General features: G+C 48.2%; 4 protein-coding genes across 7 annotated transcripts; 1 reads left to right on the top strand and 3 right to left on the bottom strand.

Moving 5' to 3' along the window:
- Positions 1–25: 25 nt before the first annotated feature.
- On the top strand, positions 26–3,382 carry jmjd7 (jumonji domain containing 7). 3 transcript variants are annotated; one of them, XM_029493739.1, is made up of 10 exons: positions 26–155; positions 595–748; positions 818–956; positions 1,173–1,287; positions 1,728–1,784; positions 1,871–1,966; positions 2,047–2,085; positions 2,191–2,350; positions 2,488–2,603; positions 2,902–3,382. In XM_029493739.1, the coding sequence occupies exons 1-9, from the start codon at positions 107–109 to the stop codon at positions 2,585–2,587; spliced, it is 909 nt and encodes a 302-aa protein (XP_029349599.1). In that variant the 5' UTR covers positions 26–106; the 3' UTR covers positions 2,588–2,603; positions 2,902–3,382. The 3 variants fall into 3 exon arrangements, with proteins under 3 accessions (XP_029349599.1, XP_029349598.1, XP_029349597.1); XM_029493738.1 differs by having other exon boundaries at positions 2,047–2,123; XM_029493737.1 differs by having other exon boundaries at positions 1,871–2,085.
- Position 3,383: 1 nt separating this feature from the next.
- fbxo34 (F-box protein 34) lies at positions 3,384–10,058 on the bottom strand. 2 transcript variants are annotated; one of them, XM_029493736.1, is made up of 2 exons: positions 9,835–9,995; positions 3,384–6,799 (listed from the first exon to the last, which is right to left on the bottom strand). In XM_029493736.1, exon 2 carries the CDS (start codon positions 6,790–6,792, stop codon positions 4,756–4,758), a length of 2,037 nt encoding a protein of 678 aa, XP_029349596.1. In that variant the 5' UTR covers positions 6,793–6,799; positions 9,835–9,995; the 3' UTR covers positions 3,384–4,755. The 2 variants fall into 2 exon arrangements, with proteins under 2 accessions (XP_029349596.1, XP_029349595.1); XM_029493735.1 differs by having other exon boundaries at positions 3,387–6,799; positions 9,914–10,058.
- A 513-nt stretch (positions 10,059–10,571) lies between these two features.
- lgals3b (lectin, galactoside binding soluble 3b) lies at positions 10,572–13,132 on the bottom strand. The gene is made up of 7 exons (XM_029493842.1): positions 13,062–13,132; positions 12,827–12,847; positions 12,109–12,202; positions 11,679–11,860; positions 11,517–11,605; positions 11,271–11,439; positions 10,572–11,173 (listed from the first exon to the last, which is right to left on the bottom strand). The coding sequence occupies exons 2-7, from the start codon at positions 12,830–12,832 to the stop codon at positions 11,015–11,017; spliced, it is 699 nt and encodes a 232-aa protein (XP_029349702.1). The 5' UTR covers positions 12,833–12,847; positions 13,062–13,132; the 3' UTR covers positions 10,572–11,014.
- A 3,841-nt stretch (positions 13,133–16,973) lies between these two features.
- dact1 (dishevelled-binding antagonist of beta-catenin 1) lies at positions 16,974–23,853 on the bottom strand. The gene is made up of 4 exons (XM_029494520.1): positions 23,473–23,853; positions 21,429–21,558; positions 21,072–21,185; positions 16,974–19,982 (listed from the first exon to the last, which is right to left on the bottom strand). Exons 1-4 carry the CDS (start codon positions 23,719–23,721, stop codon positions 18,001–18,003), a joined length of 2,475 nt encoding a protein of 824 aa, XP_029350380.1. The 5' UTR covers positions 23,722–23,853; the 3' UTR covers positions 16,974–18,000.
- Between the last annotated feature and the right edge of the window lie 357 nt (positions 23,854–24,210).

Here is a 24,210-nt window from a genome sequence, read left to right as displayed (position 1 = left end):
CTGAGCCGTGCGCATGCGCACAGAATGTAAACTAGGCAGCAGGGCGGCACGAGGACTGGAGTGTCACAGTAACTGACCGTCAGAACATCAGCTGTAACCAACTAAGATGGCGTCGGTGAAGGAGCGACTGGCTGAATTTTCGCGGGAGGCTCATGGTGAGGACGCCAGGACAGCTTTTTTTTTTTTTTTTTTTTTACCGGTTCCCTGATTTGGGCTCACAGGAAGTCAGCACCTGTACTTGGGGGCGTGGGTACTTAGATATTTAAACATCAGGCATTAAGGTCAGCGCAGAACAGAGAGCCAATGAGGGGTGGGGGCGGAGTCGTGAGACCCGTCAAGACCTGAACCGGAAGCCTGTCTGGTCAGAACCAGCTGTGTGGCTGTAGCTTAGCATCAATGACCTGGACGGCCAAAACTCATCCGTCCAGGTGGGTTACTATCTGAAGGGGCAGAGCCTCAGGCCTGCACAGGTAAATACAGCGAGTGTCATCAGACACTCCTAATAATTGGACCATGTAGCAACTTATCAGGTGAGAAGAGATGCGAGCACCCACCTGGACTCCATGTGATGGTTGACTGATTGATTACTTTCAGAACTGTATCTGAACCAATCAGTGCCATACCTGGAGGATCCACCTGACCCGCTGCAGTTCTACCGTGACTGGATTGGTCCAAACAAGCCATGTATCATCCGCAACGCTATCAGCCATTGGCCGGCTCTGTCCAAGTGGACGCCAGAGTACCTACGGTAAAGAAGCCCTGCCCATTGAAACCTACACATTTGTACTGTGAATTTCACCGTGTTTCCTTTCTGCAGGAAGAAGGTGGGCTCAAAGGTCATCAGTGTGGCAGTGACCCCTAATGGCTACGCTGATGCTGTCGATGGCGATCGCTTTGTGATGCCTGAAGAGAGAAAGATGAGTCTCTCTGCTGTTCTCGACATCATTGAGGGGAAGGTGACTCACAACGACAACACAACACTGATCCAGTTCAGTCATGAATTAGTGTTTTTAGTCCAACATGTCTGATCTGATTATTGACAGACTGTGCTGAGGTTAGCAGAGCAAGATTAACTTGAGTTACCTGAACAGGTGTAGGAATGTTGTGTTGACACAATGATGATCCACAGTAAAGCAAAATGACAGGTTAGTGTGTGTCTGTCTGTCTGTCAGGTGCAGCAGCGTGGAGTCTTCTATGTACAGAAGCAGAGCTCGAACCTGCTGGAGGAGCTGCCGGAGCTCGCCAACGACCTGGAGCCTCAAATTCCCTGGATGAGCACCGCACTGGGTGAGTTCAAAATGAGCATGCTCAGATGGTTCACCTGTCACACCTTGATGACCCGTCAGGAAATGGAGTGTCCTGCATCAGTAACATGTCATAGCTGTAGAGATGAAACCAATAATTTACTAGTTCTTCAACAGAAAATATTTTTAATAATCAATGAAAAGTCTGACTTGGTGTCACATGAGGGAAGCTGCACAAAACACAAAGCTGCTGCAAATCTCAGGAAGTCTGGAGTTTTATTTATTAAAGTGTTAAAGGTTAAAATAAATGGTCTAAAGATAGACCTTTTAGGAAGATGTCTTCCTGTGATGGAAGTCCAGCAGCCTCTGTTGTCCAGAGTCCCTTGTTTGGAGCATCAGAGGATGGAGGCCACGAGATGTTCACTGTCTTCAGTTTCAGTTTCTCAACGTTCATCAAGACTCAGTCACCTTTCCCTCTTTCAGGAAAATCCCCAGATGCAGTGAACTTTTGGCTCGGAGAGGCCACCGCCATCACCTCCAGTGAGATCTGAACCTCTCTCTTTCACTCATGCGCACACACAAATTTATGAACGGTGTCTTGTGTGTCCATTGTGTTTTATCCTCAGTGCACAAAGATCACTATGAGAATATTTATTGTGTCATTTCTGGAGAGAAAAACTTTATCCTGCTTCCTCCAACAGACCGGCCCTTCATCCCCTATGGTAACCATAGTAACCACTATGTACCACAGAGTAAGCCCTACACCCCCACAGTAACCATAGTAACAGTCTCTCTGTGTCAGGTGTGTATCAGCCAGCTGTTTACCGTCAGAGGGATGATGGTGAGTTCGAGGCAGTCGATCAGACTAACTCTGAGAAGGTGCGTTCAGAAGTCTTAGACTGAGCTCTCCATTTAAAGCACTGCAGTTTACCATGACCCCCTTCAGGTCCCGTGGATCCCTCTGGACCCTCTGGACCCAGACCTGGACCGGTACCCTCAGTATGGCAGAGCTCGGCCGATCCACTTCATCGTGAAGGCTGGAGAGATGCTGTACCTGCCGTCCCTCTGGTTCCACCACGTTCAACAGTCACATGGCTGCATTGCAGGTAAACACACCTGAACATAATGATGTGTCACAGCTGGGGGGTATCTCTGAATATGAGGGGACTGGTGTGTGTGGCGGGGGCGGCTTTAACAGGAACATGTAGAGCAGCCTCTGTGTTTTATCTTCTTGCTGCTGCAGTGAATTTCTGGTACGACATGGAGTACGACATCAAGTACAACTACTTCCAGCTGCTGGAGATGCTGTGTGGGTTTCCAGGGTCCACGTGATGTCACAGTGATGTCACAGCTGTGTAGGTGAGCCTAAGAACTAGACCCTGCTGACTGAATGAAGATAAACTGGTCCAGACTGGGACAGGTCTCCCGTCCATCCATGTTCAGTAAATAAAGAATAAAAGTGTTTATGTCCAGAAAAAAAACTGGGGGGTCTGTTTTCTGTTCGTCAACTTAAGTCATTTGGGTCTCAGTTCTCTTGTGGTCCAGATTGGAAGCTTGACTGTCGCTAAACTGGACCAGGACCATGATGTGAAAGTTGTAAATTTTACAAATCAATTTATATGCATACTTACACACTTTTTGTGTATAATCTGGACAGCACACTGATCTGCTCTTCTGGAGAAAAGACTGAAAGAAGCTCCAGAGAATCCTGTGGCGATGACATCACAGAGGGACCAGTGATGTCCTCCCTCACCTGCTGGGTCCCTGAAACAGGGCTTGGCTCAAATTTAAAGGACCTTTAAACTGACCTCACTCACTCTGAAACTGCTTTTAATTCCTCAGCCAACAGTGAACCCTCAGTGGCTTCAGATCTGCTCAGGTTCAGCTCAGAGCAGATCCCTCGCTGAGGTGAGAGATCAGCTGATTCCTGCTTTAGTGCGATCAGCTTTGGATTAAACCAGTGCTTCTCAATTATTTTCTGTCCCCCCCCCCCCAACAAGTATAAAAACCCTAATACTCCCTATGCACTCTGACAATGAGCGCCATTGCCATCTACTGTAGTGGAGGTGTAATGACACTTTATTCTAGTACAGCAAAAAAAAAAAAAAAAAAAAAGCATGTTCCTCGGAGTCACACACGCCCCCCTGGTACACACCGTGTCCCCCCCAGGGGGGTGCGCCCCATTATTTGAGAAACACTGGATTAAACCAAGACTTTCAACTGTAATACAATAAATAAAAAGCAACAATCACAACCAACTTTTCATTTTCAATAGATGAATAAGTGAAAACTGTTAATTTTAACTTGATTAAACCACTAATTTCTGGTCCAGTCTGGACTCACTGAGCCTTCCTGCAGTTCCTCACAGCTGGGCTCAGTCTCTGTTGTCCCAGACGTGTTGTACTTCTCCAGGTCCAGCTCATTCAGAACCTCCTCTTACATCTGCAGCATGTAGGCCAGTGTGTGTGTGTGTGTGTGTTTGTGGCTGCGGTTGTCAGCACACAGAAACAATTGGCCAATCTTATGAGTTTTAAAGCTGCTGACTCCACCGCTGTAAAGTCAGATCATAATGAAGTCTATGGGAATCTGACATAACACAGTTAATTCTTGTTGCGCCCAAACAAACCCAGCAGAAAGCACTTTATTAGAGCTAAAATCTTTTCACAGAGCAAAAATCAGAACAGCAGACAAAAACTAATAAGCATCTCTGGAGGTCAAAGGTCATTACTTCCCCAATACTTTTTTTCTGCAATCTCTCCAGCCCGGTTTTATATTGCATTGTCTCCAAGAACAGTCAAGGCCACAGTCTGTCTACAGTCATTAAAGCATCGTTCTAACACACCTGGCCACCAGGTGACCTGAACGGTTAGTGTCCATGATTATCTCTGACCAATATTGACATCACAAACAACAGGATGATCGATTGGTCAATTGATTGGCCCATTTTGTGCCTCAGCGGATTGTATCATGATTCTGAGTCAGAGCCACTGAACTGTAAGATAAGTCAATGACAGCCGCCCGTCACAACTGCACACCCTCTGCAGTATTCAATCACACGTCTTCTATGTTGTCGTCACAAATGACTCGGGCAAACAGCCAAGTTATTTGAAAAGGAGTGAGGCCTCTGGTCACATAACACAACTACCTTTACTCAAACTCCACTGAATCCGAACACCACAAACCAGTTTAAATATCTTAGTTTGCTGAAAAGGATGGAGATGAAGAGAAGAAGAGAGTCCTGGCCGGGACTCCTCCCCTGTCCAACCGCTGTCCAGGCCTTCTACAGATGGGTTAAGGCTCACCTGGGAGGGCGAAGTCAAAACCTTCCTTCAACACACTGAGCTTTGACATGCACAGTAACGCCAGCCATTTTAATCTGCGGGTCATCATCGTCTTCTGAACAATGATCAATAAAGTTTAGTCAATACAAAAAATGTTTGTTAGTTTCAGACTTTCAGAGTTTTAAAGGAAATGCTGACTGTGTGAGAGAGAGACACACACAGACATACAATCAGTCGTCATGGCTCCGCTTGTAGATTGGTACATTGATTCTGTGGAACACAGGGACCCAGCGGTTGTCATGGAGACCCACATTGCAACCGGGCGTGTCTCTGTGGGCGCCATGGCAACACATCCAGTACCCAGGGCCGTAGGGCAGCGCCTGGCAGTATGGCTTGTGGTGCCAGCGGCACAGCGACACGTCGCCACGGTTGTACCGTTTCTTGCACTGCTTGCAGGGGTCGTCACGGTAACGTGGGTCAGACATCCAGAGTGAGTCGGCAGGACGCACACCATAGTTCTCAATGATGAACTTGAAGTAGTGGCAGGTGCACTTGAGCACAGCAAGGCTCTGCGTAGGCAGCAGCAGGAAGATCTTCACCAGTAGGTGATGTGGCAGGACGGCCAGGTACGGCTGAGGCTCCAACAGCTGCTGCAGCCGCTGACGCATCTCCAGGAAGTCCTGTGACACTGAAGTTCGCCGGCTCAGAGGTGCTGCAGCAGAGCAGGTACTCACACACACAACGTCCTTTTCCTGACCCCCATCTGCCTTTCTCCACCTCCTACTGTCTGATTGGCTGCAGGATTCAGGGGAGGAGCTAAGAGCACAGGGCCAGGGCTGTGATGGGGCAGACTTTAGGTCAAAAGTTGCATTGTGGCGACAGGGATGGGGCCCTGAGTCTCTGTGGGGAGGGATGGCGTCAGTAGCAGGTGAACCAGGAAGAGACAAAAACAACAAGCCAGGTACAGGTTCCGCCCCCTTTGGCTGAGGGGGTGGGGCCATAATCTGAAGTCTGAGTGTGCCATATGTCTCGAGAGCTTCGCCCACCCTGACATGCTGAGCTGCGAGGGGAGGAGGGGCCCGCCCCATGGGCCTGGGGGGCATGGCCCGTACTGAGGCAGGTGTGTGCTTTCTGATGGTTTTTGAGCAGCTGATTGGCTCACTGCTTGGACACTGATCTCCACGCAGTGATGATGAAGATGAAGTGCCCACTGATGATGTGGGATGGGAGGGGGCGGAGCTCTGGTCTCCAGTGGTCAGCAGAACTCGTCCCACTGTTCTCCTCAGACTGTTGTTCCTTGAAAGGTCCCCCTCCGTCCTCCTCCGCAGACAATCCGACTCCAGCTTTGCCACCATGTCGGACACCTTTATGCCCTCTGGCTCCTCCCCCCTGTCCTCCAACCCCTCCCTGAACTCGGGGGGTGGCGGTTTGGACAAAGTGATGGTGGTGGAGCTCCTTTGGAGAGTGAGGACAGGTTTGCAGTCTAGCTGCTGCTCGTTCACTCTCTGCTCCAGGAACGCCACCATATCCACCACTGAAACCTTCTGCTCTTCCTCCTCCACTGCTGTCACCACCTCATCTCCACGCCACCTGCCGCCTGAGCTCTGAATTGAGTCAGAGTGCTGTGGAAGCAGGATGCAGTTGGGTTGCTGTGTGTCCAGACCTTGGGTCCTCTGATCCTGCTGCAAGTTTTGGTTCTGGTTGCTTGCTGAGCAGCGGCGCCGTTTAGCACAGCAGTTCTCCTCCCAACTCCCTTTAGCCTTCACAGCCCTTGTTAGTCCAGACATGTGGGTGGTGCACGCTGGTGACACCTGGCCCTGGCTGTCTGGGCCGCTGGTTGAAGTGTGCCCACTTCCTCTGGTTCCATCCGGCCGTCCTCCTTCTGAAGCAAAGATGGCAATCTTCTCCCGGACGTTCCCAGGTTTGATGACGGTCCAGATGTCCAGTGGGGTGTCCACATCCTCAGTGGCAGTGTGGCAAAATCTGAGCGTGTCGCTCTCAAGGACTGGCGGTGGGGGAAGGAGCGGCAGGGTGATGCTGGACGATGCCTTGAGCCACAGTGACGCCATGCTGCGACTGACATGGTTTGCGTTACGTGTGTTGGTTGAGATGACACTGAATGGGAGGCGTCTGCTGCTGATGTTGCCGCGGTTACCACTGCATGTTTTCAACAGTGCACCCTGTTGGCTCACATACAGACTGCTCTGCGGCGACGACGTCTCAACACCAACCACTTCCAGACAAGTCGAATATGTCTTCAGATGCATGATGGTCCTGACACAAAGACACACAGAAAGACAACGACACAAAGACAGCGAGTGAGACAGAGAGAAAGAGAGAGAGTACATATTAGTCTCCCCATTTAGAAATAAAGAAAATCATTTTAATAGTTCTTAGTTGCAAAGTCACCATCACTCAGACTCCATGTCACACACACTCATCTTCCTTTGAACAATGTCAAAAACATTTTTTAAAAAAGTCATTCACAGACAGTGTAAAGTTATGGCACACAGATTAGCTGTGACATCACCCACCGGAGCCAATAGGAGCGTCCGACGTAGAGACGTGACTCTAGACTATCAAAGATTGAGGATGAGAATGGACAAATAAACACACAGAAGGAGTCAGAGAGTCAGATTGATCCAGAGCCGATCAGTTTCAGATCAGACAGATCAGCTGATTCTGTTTAAGGAGGAAACAGGAAGAACCACCAGGAGGAGAATCTTCCTGTGGACTGAAGATGGCTCTTCAGAACCAAACGTCACAGGTAGTTAGCCGTTAATGAACACCACATTTTTACAAAACTATGAGCAAACTGCTGAAATAAACCAAAATCTTTCTTTGACTGCAGTTCCTGAACCTGAAGACAGGAAGCCCTGGATTACACAACCATTTCTGTTCACTCTCTGCTTCTTATCAATCACATAATAGGACAAAACACACAAGCCTCAGCTGCTGCTGCTGAGGAGAAGAGGCCAGTTACACTTATGAATCCTGAATTATGAATGATCCCGCTGAATGTTAACATTCACTATTACTGTCAAGAACATAAACCCCTGTGATTAGCTGTTTGTCGGTAAAATACATAGTATTTTAATTTATTTGTGTATTTTAAAACTCTCTCTCTCCCCCCCTCTCCCTCTCCCTTCCCCTCCCCCTCTCCCCTCCCCTGCTCCCTCTCCCCCCTTGTATGGGCTGATAAGAACCATCCTTCATTGCATTTACTAACCATGTTCTGCCAAAGTCTCTGTCTCTCCCAGTTCCTCTCCTCTCTCTCCCTGTCCTCATCCTGCAGGTGGTGACTCATCACCATCCCATGTTCCTGCAACACCTGCTGGTCCCATATTTCATGAATTCTGTATTACAGCTCATCTCTATGAACATGCAGCAACATGTTCCTGCCATAACTTTGTTATGATTTGGTGCTATACAAATAAATCTGATTTGATTTTGAGAGATGTAGTAGATTTTTCCCCTTTAGTTTTAATGTCCAAAGGATCAGCAGACATTTTATAATTCAATTCAGGAAACATAACCTGCACAAACACAACACCAACACAAACACACACAACAAACATGACTGTTCTTCATGCTGTACAGACACACAACCTGAAGTGTGTGTGACAACAGCAGCAAGAGGAGACGAGCCAGGAAGCAGATTCTCCTGCTGTCTCACACTTACACAGATGGAGGGGTTAACTGGGATGGGTGACCTGCCAATAACATGGCTGAGACAGAGAGAGAATGACGCAGTCAGCTGACGTAGTGCTGATGGTCAATCAAGATCAAAAAACAGGAGTTCCTAAAATTTGTGACAAAATGTTTTGTCTTAGAGACATAAAACATGCAAGAACATCTTACGGAGTCATGTGACTACCTACAGGCCGCTGATTGGTCAGAACGACGCTTCAGTGAAGCCTGTTTCAGCATGTTAGAGCACACCCTCTATTCCACCACAATGCAGCTGAAAAATCACCAACATGCTCCGAGTCTGTGTGTTGTGAGCTAGACGTCACGTTAGAAGACATAAAAATACAGGACAGCTGAAATAAGAAGTGAAGTTCAGGTGTATCTCTGACAGAATGAGATCCGGTGAGAGGGTTAATCACAAACATTAAACTCTTAGTCCTGGGCTGGATAATATGAACCTGAAACCAGGTCCAGAGTTGGGATTAAACCGTGTTTTTTGGAAAGATGATAATAGACCCCTGCTTGATGAACAGCCTCACCCTTCAAAGGTGAAAGGTCAGGGTTCTCTTCATGAGGAGCTATGATCTCCTGATGGTAGTGAACTGTGCAGCAGACCTCTGAGTCTCAGAGCAGCTGAGGATCCACCAGGAAGTTTCAGCTCAGAGTCTAGAGACTCTCAGACACGAGGATGTTCTGTTAGCATTTCTCAGGATAGATCAGTCTGGAACCCCGAGGAGTGTAGCTGTTAGCCAGCATTTTGACAGCACCTAGCTGCGAACTTGAGCCACAGTGATGGTTTACCTACAGAGGCTGAATTCAGGGAATGGTCTGGAGGTAACATCAGTGGAGGTTCCATTTCCTTTCATTAGGGGTCATTGTTCTTGGTGTCCTCAGTTAAAGAGCCTCTGAGCATTGAACCAATGTCAGTCTAATAGAAGCAGATTCATACGTCACAAACTTCAGGAACCAATCCTGTCAAGTCCGAGGGCCAGAGGGCGGAATAAAGCAACCTCAAACATCCACAATATGACCATCAAATATGGTTTCTTGTAGTTTCAAAAAGGAGGAAAGCTGAAGGATAAATCTGACACTGGAAGCTTCAAAACATGAGTTCACAAACTGACGAGTGACGTCACATTAGCAAGAGCACAATCAGCAACTCTGTCAGCAACAAAAAACAAACTGTCCTGTTCCAGTGAAACACCATGAAGTCCCTCAGATGAGTTGAGTTCATTGTCATGTGACAAAGAAAGGTCCAGTCCAGACAAACAGAAAAGATTTCATTTTTCAGAGAAACAAATAAATATCTGATGGTCTGAAAGTCATCAACCATCCCGATAAAAACAGGTGAGTTTACTTCCACTATGCCATAAAGTGAAGGTGTAACAAATAGCCGCCGCCCCCCCCCCCCGGGCCCCCTGTCCGCAGCTCCTGACGGTCCAGACCGGGCTCCACATCTCAAAGCTGCCGTGAGCGCCGACACACAGACCGAACCTGGTCACAGCGCTAATTAGCATGCTATTAGCCGCAGCCATTTGAAACCATGGCACACCTGGCTAACAGACTAGCCTCTGGAGCTAATGGACACGGAGGAAGGAAACAGCGTGTCGACATTTTACCAGACTGCAGATCTTTCTGAGCCCTTCCGGGTCTCTGGGGTCCGGTCCGGTCTGGTCCGGTCTGTGGGGATGGACTCACCGGCAGAGGCCGAGGCTCCGATAACCCGGGAGGGGCTGGACTCCGCCGCTGTGGGATGGTCCGGTTCTGGACCGGAGTTGTTCTGAGGAGGTTAATGGCGGTTTGAACGGAACTCCTTCTGACCGAACCACACTGCTGACGTACAGCTGGAGCTGCTGCGTCATGACGTCATGAGCCGTCTGTTTACAACACGTCGTTAGGCCGAAGACAGTCCGACTACCACCGGAAGTGAACTCGTTGTTAATCGTCAGTGTTTAACCTGCTGACCTTCTGAGTTAAAACTCAGGGTTAGTGTTAATGTGAGCTCTTCTCTGCTGAGCTGGGCTTTGCACCCTGCGCTCTCATGTCCCCCTGGCATCAGGAGGTGACTCTGGGACGCCAGTGTTCACGGTCTAGCCTCCTGGAGGTGATGACCCAGAGACATGACAGTTATCACCGCTCACTGGCCTAGTTGGATATTATCTGTAGGGCACATAGAGCAGGGCGAAAGTTTGTCGCTAGGAAGGTGATCACTGAGTCTGGTTCATTTTTTGTCGCACAAGTTTCTTGCGTTTTCTCTAAATTTGACGCTATCATTCATTCATCCATCCATCCATTCAAATGTGAGAGTTGAAGGTTTGAAATTGTTTTGATTTAGAAAAAAACTATACAAACTGAAGCAGATTAAAAGATTTTATTGATGAGTCAAATAAATGAACATCATGACAAGGAGATCTTATATGAATGAACTGGGATCCACTGAGAAACTTCTGTGGTTGTTAAATTCATCAAATTCCTTTTACTCTCAACTCATGAAGAAAATTCTTAGTTTGTTCTTCTTAAATTGTTTAAATTTGTTTAAAATGCTTAATTGAGGATCTATTATCGCTATTGATGATGCTCAATAACATTTTTCTAGCAATTTCTTTGGAATGATGGTGTCTGGCCAGAAAACTACAGGAAATATGGAGCATCTATTGTAGATATGTGATGGAATCTGTAATGGAGCCACCAATAATGTTCTGCAGATCTACAGTGGATTCCCTGACAATCAGCAGTAGACCTTTGGTGAACCCTGACAATAACTCATATCTATGGTGAATTTCCAGTGGATCTGGTATCTCAGAGCAGGGTCTCCATGTGCACCTTGGACAGGCTGAGGTCATTGTGGATGTTGAGTCTGTTGATGGATATCAGATCGGTGATGCGATGTTTGAACTCCAGCAGGTGAGAGTTGTTGACGGCCACCTTAAACTCTCTGTTGGTGCACAAGATCTTTATCTGCAGCAACAAAACCACCAGATGTTATTGACCTCAGTGATGGATCACGCCATGGAGCTCATGTTGACCGGGTGTATAATGATTCATAATACTTCACCTCGAATGGCTGTCCCTGGACAAAAGGAAAGTGCTGCAGCGCTCGCTCCTCTTTGCCCCACTTCTTACCGACGCGGCTGTTCCTGACGATCACCTTACTGCCGCTCTCATTGAAGCGTGGGTTGAAATGGAAGGCGATGTCATTGGCTGTACTCAGATCCAATGTGATCCTGGAGAAAAACAGACACTATCATTTGTTTTCTGAAGCAATCCATCCATCCATCCAGTAATGATGTGTTGAACTCACTTGTCAGCGTTGGGTTTGATGGTTCCAGTGATGGTGATCAACAGTTTGTCAAAAATTCCACGAGGCAGATTCTGACTGTACGGCACCGACTGTCCACCAGAAAACAACAGCTGATAAACCTGAATCTGAAATGGTGTCTGTCTGTGTCTGTAGCTGTCTCACCAAACTCTGTTGAGGGGCAGTTGGGTGAGTAGGTGTAGGTCCAGTTCCAGGTCCAGGTCCAGGTCCAGGTGAAGGGCTGGGCCATCCTCCAGGCGCTGCAGGCTGGCTGGGGTTTCCTCCAGGCCACACACCTTGCCCTGCAGACACCCCCCCAGGCCAGGTGGGGTTGGCAGGGGGCTGACCTGAGGAGACAGAGTCTTCATCAGGGTGAAGAAGGCGGTTCAAACTTCCTCACGTTGTTTGTCTGCACTGTTTTTATTGAGCAAATTTTTTCTGTCCAGTTTTATTTTTTTCATTGACTTTAATCCTGTAAAGCTTCTTTGCATGTTGTTAAAATATATAATAATAATAATTGTTGTTGTTGTTCTCACAGACATCATCACACAAAACATGACCCTCCAGACTGTGATGAGGAAGTTGGTGGGTGTACCTGGCCATGTGGGATTGTTGGTTTGTCCAGGCCAAGGACCACCACCTCCTGATTGGTTCCCCTGAGAGGGCCAATCACTAAGAGCATCTGAGAGCTGCAGACCCCCGAAGAGACAAGAAGAAACATCATAAGCTGACTAGTTCCACTCAGGTCCTCTAAACAGAGGACGCCATCATCATCATCATCATCATCCAGACTCATTGAGTTGAGTGTGGACAACATGACCTTATGTCCACAGTCTGCCTCTAAACCTGGACCTGGACTGTCCCCAGACCTGAGTCCTGTAGCACAAAGCTGGATTTCATCATATCAAGCTAACTTTTGTCTGTCTCCTGAAGCTGGTTTACTTTCTGTGTCCCTGATTGACAGGAGCTGCAGTAAGTCCCTGAATGCAGCAGGGTGTCGGAGGGTGTGTTCAGGGGTTAATGACAGACAGGAATGTTCAGTTTTAAGATGTTGGTTTTTTCAGATGAATGCTGCTCTGTTGACACACACACACACACTCATTCACTCAGCTACAGTGTCTGCATTGTGTGTCGGACTGACTGTAGATACCTGCGGTGGAGCAAATGTCAAACAAACCTGGGGCTGTTGGGGCCCTTGGTGGGGGGGGGGGGCATGTTTAAAATATATGAGGGGGTCTCTGCAAACATCTGACTGATGCTGCGTCTCATCTGTTTGCTGAATGAAGGAGGAACAGAAACAAACAGAAACTTACATCCATGCTGCTCCTCTGGGCCTGAAACAGAGACAACAGAATTAGCAGAAGAACAGGATGCCGTTAAAGGGCGGGGCAGAAACCACAGCCAGCCTGAAGCAGGAAGCACTATCTGTCTGTCTATCTGTGTCTCTGTCCACACAACGACAGTCCAGGTCTCTGCTGAGCTCAACATCGGTTCACGTCCTGTCCCGTTCCTGTGGCTGACAAAGAGAGGAAAAGAAACTGGACTTACCTGAGATCACTTGCGACCTGCAGACTCACACTGAGTCCGTGTGCAACAGGAGGCAGCTTTAAATCCTCAAGCCCCACCCTGTTACACACAGACACACACACTAAGGGTGTGGCTCAGTGTATGTGTGTGTGTAATGGGTGTTTATATTTTGGACCGTTGCCATAACAATGCTGGTTTGAAGTTCTCACACTCTTGAGCTCAAACTGGATTATTGTTGGATTATTAACATGTTTTTGGGGGCTTCCATGGAAACCAAACAGCAGGAAGTTTTGTGTTGTTGTGGAGTAAACTGTGTTTAATTGCATGTTTAAAGCCTTGTGATGGACGGGGACCAGCTGCCCCGTGACCCCAAGCCAGATAAAAGGTAGAAGATGAATTTTACATTGTCCCACTTTGAGAAAGATCCAAAAGTGCAAACGGAAAATGTGCAGTACATTATGAAGGGCATAAAAAAAGGGTTAGGGGTTAGGGTTAGAAAATGATTTTGTTTTTATCATACGAATCATCAGAAGCGTATCGTCATTCACCTCCAGGACAGAAACAGCGTTTGAAGGCAGGAAGCTGCTAATGTGTTGAAGGGACAAAACAGCTGCATGATTAACACATTAACGCTAACGCTAACCCTAACGACACCCATAAAAATAGATAAATACGTTTTTGTTTATTTACACTCAGGAAAATACATATACATATAATATATAAATACAAGCACTTGCAACGATGGAAGGACCAAGTCAATTTTTGTCCGTATTAGTGAGACGTCCCCACAAAGGCAAGTATTGAGGACCGGAGGAAGGACTTTGGGCCAGTCCTCATTTTCTGGGCTTCACTGAAGAGGGCGTGTTGGACTCTCAGGTCTTTGTCTTCCTCCTCTTCCATCTCAGGTTGTCATGGTTACATTTAAAGGAGTGGGTATTTGCATTCAGAGTGAAGTGCAGTGACAGGATGACCCAGTGTCCCCGTCCATCAGGTGTGGGTCTGCTTTGGGGCAGCAGGGGGCAGCAGAGGGTTAAACTGAGGGATGGAGCGGGGGCATGGAGCTGCACAAGGAAATCTGTGGAGGCAGCTGAAAAACCTTTGACATCTCCTGATCTGATTAAAACTGTTTCTCATGTAATTAATAATGTTGCAGACTTTTATTTTCAAGGGCTATTTGTGGTTTTAAGAACCAAAACTCCAAATCTGAGGATGCTTTTGTATCTGTGACCTGCGCGAGTCTGACTGCTTTGGGTCCATGAGCCGACACGGCGAGCTGTTGAGACACGCCAGCAGAGAGCAGGAGATAACGGCTCACTGAGACCTGAACATGCTGATCTGATCTCAGACTCACCGAGACCTGAAGACTCAGTGACTCTGAGGAATTCTGGGATTTTAATCACCACAGACATCCCAGAGTTCAGATCCCAACAAGGATTCTGAGGACAGGACAATATGGTGGACACCTTCATCATCATCATTCTTATCATCGCTGACAGAACCAACCCCAGATCCTACCAGACCTGTAGGACCTGAGTTCATGTTTGTGTGTGTGTTTATCACATTAGCAGATATTTTCATCGGTGCACTCTGGGCAATCATAGGCTTGTCTCCCACCATAAATCAGCTCAGGATAGTTTTCATTAAACGGCTTCATTAAATCAGCAGCAGCCTGACAGCTGAGGGCACCATGTGTCCGCCACCATCTTCCTTGGGTGATGTCATCTGGGTCTGCACTGTTGTGATTGGTGGGCAGCTGTCATGCACCCCCCCCACACACACGCACACACTTTAGCTGATCATGTGAATCTCCTCCTTTTGTTTTGAAATGTTGAAGGTTAGTTTTCACTCTGGTGTTTTTATCAGACAAATCTTCAACCTGTTTGAGATCATAAACAACCAAACAACACCAATAAATTTTGTGGATTAATCAATAAAGTGATCGGACCCATGTTTGCTCCTCCTGATCTGGTCTTTGCTCTCTGTTCTGAGTCTGACCCCTGACCTCTGAGACTCCCTGAGGCCTGATGAGAGGAAAGGAGGTCTACATGTCCAGCGTGAGTCTGGTGGTTTGTTCTTGGTGGTTCAGAAGGAAAGTACTCAGGTCAATATTGTCTCCCCTGATTGGGTCCTGCCTGGATGGCCAATAAGACTCAAACATGTTGGGAGCTGTCAGAATTTATCAGCTGATCTGTAATCAGCCCAGGTTCTGGTTGAGCTCACTCTGGGTCATCAGGTAGATTTTGGTTACTTTGAGGTTTCTCTTGGGGGTCAGAGGTCACAGATAAGAGGCCACCAATTGACCTCTGACCTCATCTTGCTGCAGATAATGACTCCAAAAAAAAAAAAAAGATTTTCATCCTGTGGCGTCCTCAGTCCTCCTTAAACATGCCTGCCCTCAATCCAGAACACATCAACCTGGTTTCTGAAACGAGGTCGAGTTTTATCTGAGGGAGAAACAGTCCAGGAGCCTTCAGTGGTTTGAACGTGAACAAGTGACCCAGAACTAGAACCAGCAACCAGATCAAGACCACAAAAAATCCTGAAAACAGATTTGATGAGGATGGGCTGCTAGTCTCCATGGAGACACTGATGCCTCTCATTCCTCTTCCAGGTCTTTATGGGCTCTGAACATCAACACCATGATGATTATGATCCTGACGATCCATCATGAGATAATCAATGTCCATGACTGGAGTGACGAGGGCATAATGTTAAGTCCTCAGTGACCTTTGATCCTGCACCCCCCCCTCTTCAGCTGAATGAATGAAACTAAATTTGTTCATACTTGGTGATCGATCAGAAAACAAATAGGACTGACAGTAAGACCTGATCTGATTCAGACCTGAAGACTCAAGTGATGGTTCAGAAGAAAGATGACAAGATGACCAGATGATCATTTGTGTTACACAAACAAACACACCCAGATGTGTATCAGAACAGGAAGTGTCTGCTGATGGAGACGATATCAGACATTTTTATATTTCAGTTAAAACAAACATTTTTTTCTGTTGTCATGGAGACCAAGTGTGTGTGTGACTTCCCTGGTATTTCAACTGTGGTGTAAAAATGTTTCAAACATCAGAAAGAGACAAGCTGCAGATGCCTTCAGGGTCAGTTGAGGATCTTTAGACTGGATCCATAAATCTACAGCTGGGCTCAGTGACCCACCTGAGACCGGTCCTGGTGTGTTCCTTTATGTTTGTGTATCGAACAGTGAAGCTTTGGTGCATCATGTAGGCGGCAGTGTGGGGGAGTATGTGCTCTTTAGCCTGTAGTCGGAGTGTGTGTCTGTGTGTGTGTATATAATATATAATCAGAGCATCTTTTCCTTTGTTTCCATGGCGACAGTATCAGAGGCAGCATCTTCTACAGTTTTCTCTCAGCCAACAGAAGAAACTGAACCTGATGGGGCCTCAGATGTCGTCAACGGGCCCCTCACAGTGAAAGAGGGATGAAAGGACCTTTGGAAGCAGCTTTGGGCTGCAGTTGAATCTGTGAATGCTTCTATTCAATGTCCAGGGCTCCAGACTTGGTGGATATGGAGGTTATGAAGCTGCTGTCTCACCCTATTATGAGCTGGAAATCTCCACTTTCTCCTCACTGAAACCTCCAGACTTTAGCTGCTGCCGTCTTTTCTTTTGTTTCTTCGTCCTGGTCCTCCAAGGACCAGGTTCTGTGTGTGTATTTTCAAGGATTTTCAGAGCTTCCTGTAACACTGCAGTGATTTATGCCTCTGCTCCCTCTGAGCTGACAGCCTGATCCAGTGTGTGTGTCTGTGTGTGTGCGTTGGTCCCGGCAGACTCAGTTTCTCTCTTTCAGCCAAACCTGCAGCTCAAATGGAAAACCACATATTTCAGGGTGGAAGTGCTGCATTCAGGCTCCTCAGGAAAAGCAAGCTTTCCCGTGAGTCTAGTTTTCACCTTTAGATGCTTCACTACTTTCTGCGGCCTCTGTGGTGGAAGGGTGAAAAAGACACATCAGTCACTTATGAGGTCTCCAAATATATTAGCTTTTAATTTGTTTTCTCAAAAAAACAAAAAAACAAACATATCCGGATGGTGTAATAAAAAGAGAAGCGTGTTGTCAGATTGTGTGTAATAAATACAAAACAAGGCCACATATAAACAACAGTTTAGAGTCCCGTCTGTCACTGACAGTTTGTCTAAAAGTGCAGCAGATAAAGAGAAACTGCAGAGAGATCCGACCTCAACCCACAACAGACCCAACAGTCCACCAAGTCCTCAGTCTGCCTCAGTGCCTGACAGTGAAACCAGGAAGATTCAGGGAACGAGGATTATGTGGATTAGCTGATCCAGGTCTCTTTGGGACCAGAGCAGAGGGGTGGTGGTCTGAAGTCCAGAATGACCCTTGACCTCTTCAAACACCAGGTTCCCATAAAGCATCTGATGCTGTAAATATTTTAGGGTTAGGGTTAGGGTTTGTTGCTGTGAGGACCAGGACCTGAAGAACCAAGTTCTGGTCTGAAGGGACAGTGAGACCTCTTAAAGGAGCTATTTTAGCATTATTAGCTGTTAGCTTAGCGTTATTCCATAACAAGATGTGACTAAAGCATCAAACCAGCTAGAGCTGTCTGCAGCAGGGAAGTTAGCATGCTAATCTGCCAGCTCACTGTGGAGTCCAGTCTGTGTCACTGACTGAAACTCTAACATAAGCTAACATAAGCTAATATTAGCTTTTTGAGCAGTAAAGAAAAAGAAAATTTAAAGAGAGGAAGCTGATGAACCAACGATCAAGAGGCCAATGAGCTTGATGGTGTAGGAGTGAAGGAGGCACTGATCTGTTAAGATGGACAGAAGATGGTAAATTCATTACAGATCCATTTGGTTGACTGAATTTGGAGGAATGTGTCCTACGGAGGACAGCTGTCCCTCTTCCTGCCTATTTTGACGTGGTTCTGGTCCAGTTTGGCTGTGCAGGACTGATTCTGTCTCCAAAGGACTCAGACTGTGGTCATGAGTTTGAGTGAGCCCGACCTGAACCTCAGGATCTTCTTCTTCAGGTTGTGAGAGGCCTTGATCTTGACATAGGTCTTAACCTGAGCTGGAGTCATTTCCTGTCCCCTTGCTCTGGCACCTGGTGCCCCCAACTGCCTCCGCCCTCTGTTCAGTCCACCAATCCAACCCCCAGCCCCCCCTTCCCCACTCTCCTCAGTATCACTGGTGGTGGCGCTCTCGTACACGTAGTTCTCGTCACTGGACTCACTGTCTCCAAAGCGGTTGGTGGTGTAGTTGGACCTCTCGTCCTCACTGGTGTCCACAATGGTGGAATGAAAGAGCGACGCACACTCAGCTGAATACTCAGAGTCACTTCCCGCGGTGTATGAGTACAGGCTGCTCAGCTGCTTGCCACCAGGGAGCCCTTTGTCAGCTGCAGACCGGCTGAGAAACTCTTTTCTCTGTCGCCGCTGAGCGCGCCTGAATGCCTCATCGTACGGGACCTCCATGATGGCACGTAGCCGCCGGTAACTGTTTCGTTTGTGTTTTGGTTTGGCAATGACCACGACCTGGTCTCGCCCGTGCTGGTGATGATGGTGACAGTGGCGGTGATGGTTTCCATAGTGAAGGTGCTTTGACGTACCTGGCCGCACACCAAGTGTGGCGGCAGACGACTCTGGGACGGCCGCAGAGAGGCATTTGTTGATTCTGGAGGAGGACACCCCAGCAGCGCCACCAGGACCCCTCCTGGATGTTTTTATATGGGTGGAGTCCTCCAACAGGTGGGACTTTTCCCCTCGTGTCTCGGGGGGCTCATTGTGTTCAGAGGTCCGATTTGTCCTCATCATCTCAATGCTCCTTGTTTTCATATTTTTTCGGGCTGCCTTACGGAGTTTGATGTTCTGTCCCCTGTCGTTGGCGTTGACCATATGACTCTCGCCACTTCCTGCTTCGTGCTGACTCTGGGAGGAGGAACCCACACTCACCAGCTCTGGCACCAACCTATCACCTTCCTCTGGGGTGGGGCTGTTCTTATGTCTGTGAGGCAGCTCATGGTCAGGGGGGTAACAAGGCTGCTTGGACTCTTTGGGGGTTGAGTTGGCTCTGAGGTGGTCCAGCTCCTCGAGGCCTTTAGGCAGAGTGAGGGAGGCCACAGCGGAGGCAAGACACCCTTTGCTCTTCCTGTTCATCAGACTGCTGGGGGCTGCGTTGGGAAACAGACTGTCATTCTGGAAGTCGGCAGGGTGCTGCCTGTTCTGACTTGATACCAAGTTGCTGTTGTTATTCTTAAAGTCATCGCTGCTGCCATGGAAACCATTTTGGGTGTCTTGTTCTTCAGCTTTCCTGTCAGCATGGTTTCTCTGAGAAAACAGGGGGGCAGCACAGTCTGCTGGTCCTCTTCCTGCTGCCCACAGGGGTTTGAGTTCAGACCCCTTCAGACCCAAACCTGAACCAGAGCTGGGTCCAGAAACCTGCCTCACACAGAGACTCGCCTGCCTCAGGATGCTCTTTGATGGATCTGTGCTGATGCTGGTTCTGGGTCTGCTGGTCCTGAAGGGTGGCGCTCGCCGCTGCAGCAGACTATAGATGAAGCCATCCAGACGCTTATGACAGGAGGAGGATGAAGCGCTCGGAGCAACTAGAGGAGCTGAAACTGAAGCAGGAAGCAGGAAAAATTCTGGTTTCAGAGCTTCAACACTGACATCAAAGCTTCTCAGAAGACCTTCATCTCCACAGTGACCTCCGTGACTCAACATCTGGAGAAAGACCGGACTCTGGACGGCCACAGCATGCAGAGGGCTCGGGTACCGGTACACGTCACTGCCATTTCGGCTCACCAGGTCACAGTGGAATTTAGACTGGGAGTTGCAAGGGGCCATTGTGGGGGCAGAGCCCACAGGGGACGGGGCAGGACCTGGTCCGTAACACGAGTCATCAGCTGGTCCTCCAGCCAGACTGCCACACTCCAAACAGCCAGGCAACTCATCTGAGGGAGAAGGAGAGGGAATTCACATTAGAGATCAGATCCACTTCAGGACCAGGTCTGCTGGACTTGGACTTGAGTGCTGCAGTGTTTGCTAAAGTCCCAGCTGACAGGAAGTGAACTTGTGACGAAGTGGTCTGCTGAATCTGGTCATGAGCTGTTTGTTCAGCAGAATTAGTCAGTGGAAAATTCTTCAGCGGAGACAGAGAGCTGGAAGTTAACCCTTCTGTCTCCGGTCCTGGATTTGATTTAAACTGGATCCAAATCCAGAGTAGGTTCAGTTTCACGATTCTATCTGTGGAAGATTCCCATCGCTGTCATGGATTCTCATTCCAACGCGTCTCTTCAGTGAGAGCTGCATAATGAAAACCACCAGAAACGGGTTTAAGAGAAGAAGGACCACAAGAGTCCAGCATGTTGGGACACAGGGGTCTGCTGTGTGTCTGTGTGCGACATTGTCAGTTGGTTCATGGTGGATCTCATCAGGAAATATCAGATGTGTTCTGCTCTTGACATGTTTAACAGATCTGTTTGTTTCAGTAACTGAACATTCTGCAAAATTTCTTTAAAAAATTATGAACGTCGGAGGATTAGACGACATGAAGGGAAACATCAGTGTGACATCACAGCTCACTGGACTAAAGTCGCACAATGTTTGTTCAGTGGATGAGTTACATTTAGAGCTGGAGGTCGGAGGTCAGAGGTCAGAGGACTATGTGTCACTTCCTGGCCTCTGTGAAAAAAGAAACTCTGGGTGAACCACAGACTCAGCGTGTTTTCTTTGAGCATCAAGTCCAACAAAGACACAGTGAGGCCAGTTTACCATTCAACGACGATAACAGTGTTTAACAACATTAATGACAGTTAACGAAGTTCTTGTCACTTTAGACCAACTTTCCTTTGAGCTATTTCCAGGAAATCAAAGAGGACTTTCAGACTCATTGTTGGATTGTTGGATAAAAACAGATCAGCTGACCCACTTCAGCTCTTTTCACACACAAAATTTAAAAATGCAGCAGGATTCTGATTCTGACCTTTGACCTTTGTAGATGTGTGTCATCACTGCAGTGTCTGGTGGCGGCGAGTGCGTACCTGTAGACGGGTGGTATCCGTCTGCGTCCGGCGGTGAACAGAAACACTCACTGAAGACCGAGTTAGAAGAGTTTGAGAGAGAGCCAGACGCCCCATCACTCAACTCGTAGAAACCTGAAAGATACAGACAGGAAGTGATGTCAAGTGATGTTTGTTAATGCCCTGTGATGTCCTCCGATCTGATAAAAAGATAACAGATGTCACATAAAGCACTCAGACACACATTTCAGTCCAATGAAGATCATTTTCATTTTTTGTTTGGATGTTTCAGCAGAAAACAAACAGTCCTGGAGTCTGTCCAGATCAGACCTGGATCAGGTTTTCACTGGTTCACTTGGGTGGTCCGGTCTGGACTACCTGAGCTCGGTCGACTGTCCGACTCTGGCTGGTCATGTGACACCGCGGTGTCCAGCCGCAGGTCGCTGATCTGACGGTCGAGGTCCTGGAGCTGAGAGATGAGTCCGGTGTCCCTCCGCCGCAGACAGTTCTGGAAACAGAGACACTGACCAACATCTGGAACATCTGACTGCAACTTAACAAAATAAAAGCTCTGACGGCTTCCACGCTGGTGGATGTTCCTGATCCAACAGTCATGTTCGACTGTGGAAGACACTGACAACACAAACCACTTCACAAAATCACAGTGTTAGAAATCAAACACAAAACTCAGAGATGTGAACGTGATCATGTGACCTATTTCTCTTTAGACAACCACACACACAAACACAGCCTGAATGCCCCTCCCCTCCTGAGATGGAAAACATGTGGGTTATGCTGCTGGTCATGTGCTGCATTCCTGCAACTGAGCTGCTGCAGACACACAACTGCTGCCAAAACACCAAATATCATCTACAATCGATAATCATCAATAATCCTCTGCAGGAGTTCAGAGCACTGAGACTCCAGCTGCTCCTTAAACATCTGGAGACACTGATAACATCTGTGTCCACATGGAAGTCAAAGGTCATCTGTTCAGATAGAAACCTATCTGTGTGTTGGCAATAGTTGCTCTCCTGAATGAGATACATGTGAACCAACACCCATCCAGCTGTTTCTCTGGTCAGCCAATCAGCTGACGGTGATGTACCAAGCCCCGCTCCCTGACACTACAGAAAGTGATGTCAAACGTGTTCTGGAGGTCAGAGGTCGTCCTCCTTTATTACTGTTCCTCACTCACATCCTGTTTATCACCTACATCTTCAGAAATGTGACATCATTGACGCTGAGGGCCCCGCCCTCAGTCCTCACACTTCAAAATAAAAGCACCCACCAAGGATGACCGTTGACCTCCCAAGTCTGAAAGAATCTGAACTGGATCAGCTCCAAGATCTAATGGATTGAACCAACAACAAACGAGGACCAGGCCCAGGATCAGGCTCAGACCCAGTTTACTGTGCATACAGTTTGTCTCAGCTGCTGCGTCACGGAGCTGAAAGACGATCTGCAGAGTTTCCAGCAGCTCGCAGGAATCTCCATTTGTTCCTGCATGAGGGGGGCGGGGGGCTCTAATGCGCTCCAGATTCAAGATTTGAGACACAGCTGCAGCAGAAACAGCGTCCAAAAACAATAGAAGAGAAGCGAAGAAGACCGATGGTTTGTTGAGGTCCAGGTCTAGGTCCGGTTCAAGGACCAGAATCAAGACTCTGATTTCTCTCTTAATCAAAAACACAATCAGCTGGTGTCACAGCTCAAATCTACACAAAGGCCCGAACGCAACAACACCTGAATCCCAGAGGCAAAGACAGTCCAGTCCTGAATCCGGGGGTTTTCCCAGACTTTACAGATCCCAGCTGATATTTAGGCCTTCAGCGTTGTACTTCACACCGACTTCACTTCAAAGACTTTCGTCGCCTCACGTGTGAAAAGTTGCACTCTAACACAGTAAACAGACGACAGCTGACAGTCAGCTGACCCCATCCACATGGGGGGTCAGGTCTGAGGCTACCCCCCAAGACCTGGACCAAGTTCAGCTGACCTGACCCCAACAGATCCACTGGGTTCAGGTCTGTGGCAGAACCAGCAAACTGGCTCAGTCCACATTAGAGTCTGAGACTGAAACCTGAACACACGCACACACAGTATGGACTCTTTGTCGATGACATCATCATCTTCTGACTGATGGTCTTGGACCTTTTACTAATTTAAAACAGATGAGAGGTTCAGTCTGTGATGTCATCACTACATTGTCCAATGAGCATGAGCCATCCAGAAAACAAACATTTGAGCGGGGGGACATAAAATTTTAATCTGACATCACTTCCTCTCAGCCAATCAGCATCACCTTACAAAGGCCAGAGTGTGTAAACTTCAGACTGACCCCGCCTTCACCTTTGACCTCTGACCTCACACCTGAGTCGTCCCGTGCAGCCTGGGGTCACAGAGGTCAGAGGTCAGGACCTACCAGCTGTTTCCTGAGCAGCAGGATATTTTCCTCCAGCAGCTTCTCCCCGGAGCTCAGCTCATCCTCCCGGAGCTGCCGCTGCTGCTCCGCCGCCTCCCGAAGCTCCAGCGCGGCCCGGACCAGCAGCTCCTGCCGCCGCCGCAGGAGCTCCAGCTCCCCGAGCCCGGACACGGCGGCCCCGAGCCGGTCCCGGAACGAGCGCCGCCGCTCCGTGTCCCCGTCCCGCCGGAAGGGGACGGACAGCAGCATGTCCTCAGCCTGTCCGGAGGATGTGAACAGCACTGAGCGGTCCTGGTCTGGCCGTCCAGGTAACTCCCAGCATGCCCTGCGGCCACGGCGGCTCCGGCTGAGTGAAGCTCTAACTGCACGAGCTCCGTCCAGCTGTCGAGGCCCCGCCCATATCGACAGTCAGCCACGCCCCCTCAACGCAGAGGCAAGCGGGGTCACGTCACCGGTGATGTCCACGTTTACCTCCTTTTGTCACCTTCAAATTAAAACATAGCTTCAACAAATAACGTCACAAGCGTCACAAGCGTCTGAATGACACCTGCTGTCCCGGACTAGCCCCAACGATGATCACTTAAAGATTTGTAACAGTAATAACAGCAGTGAGTAATAATAACATTTTATCTTTTTTTGGAACCATCAGATTTTTTTTTTTTTAAATCACGCTTCAGCTCACCTTTTATTTTGGAGGGATATCCTGTCTAATAGTGTGTCTTGGTTGAGCTTGATGCT

The sequence above is a fragment of the Echeneis naucrates genome, chromosome 22 (genome assembly GCF_900963305.1).
Source record: "Echeneis naucrates chromosome 22, fEcheNa1.1, whole genome shotgun sequence".
Taxonomy (NCBI): domain Eukaryota; kingdom Metazoa; phylum Chordata; class Actinopteri; order Carangiformes; family Echeneidae; genus Echeneis; species Echeneis naucrates.
This window is presented reverse-complemented; position numbering and strand designations above follow the sequence as displayed.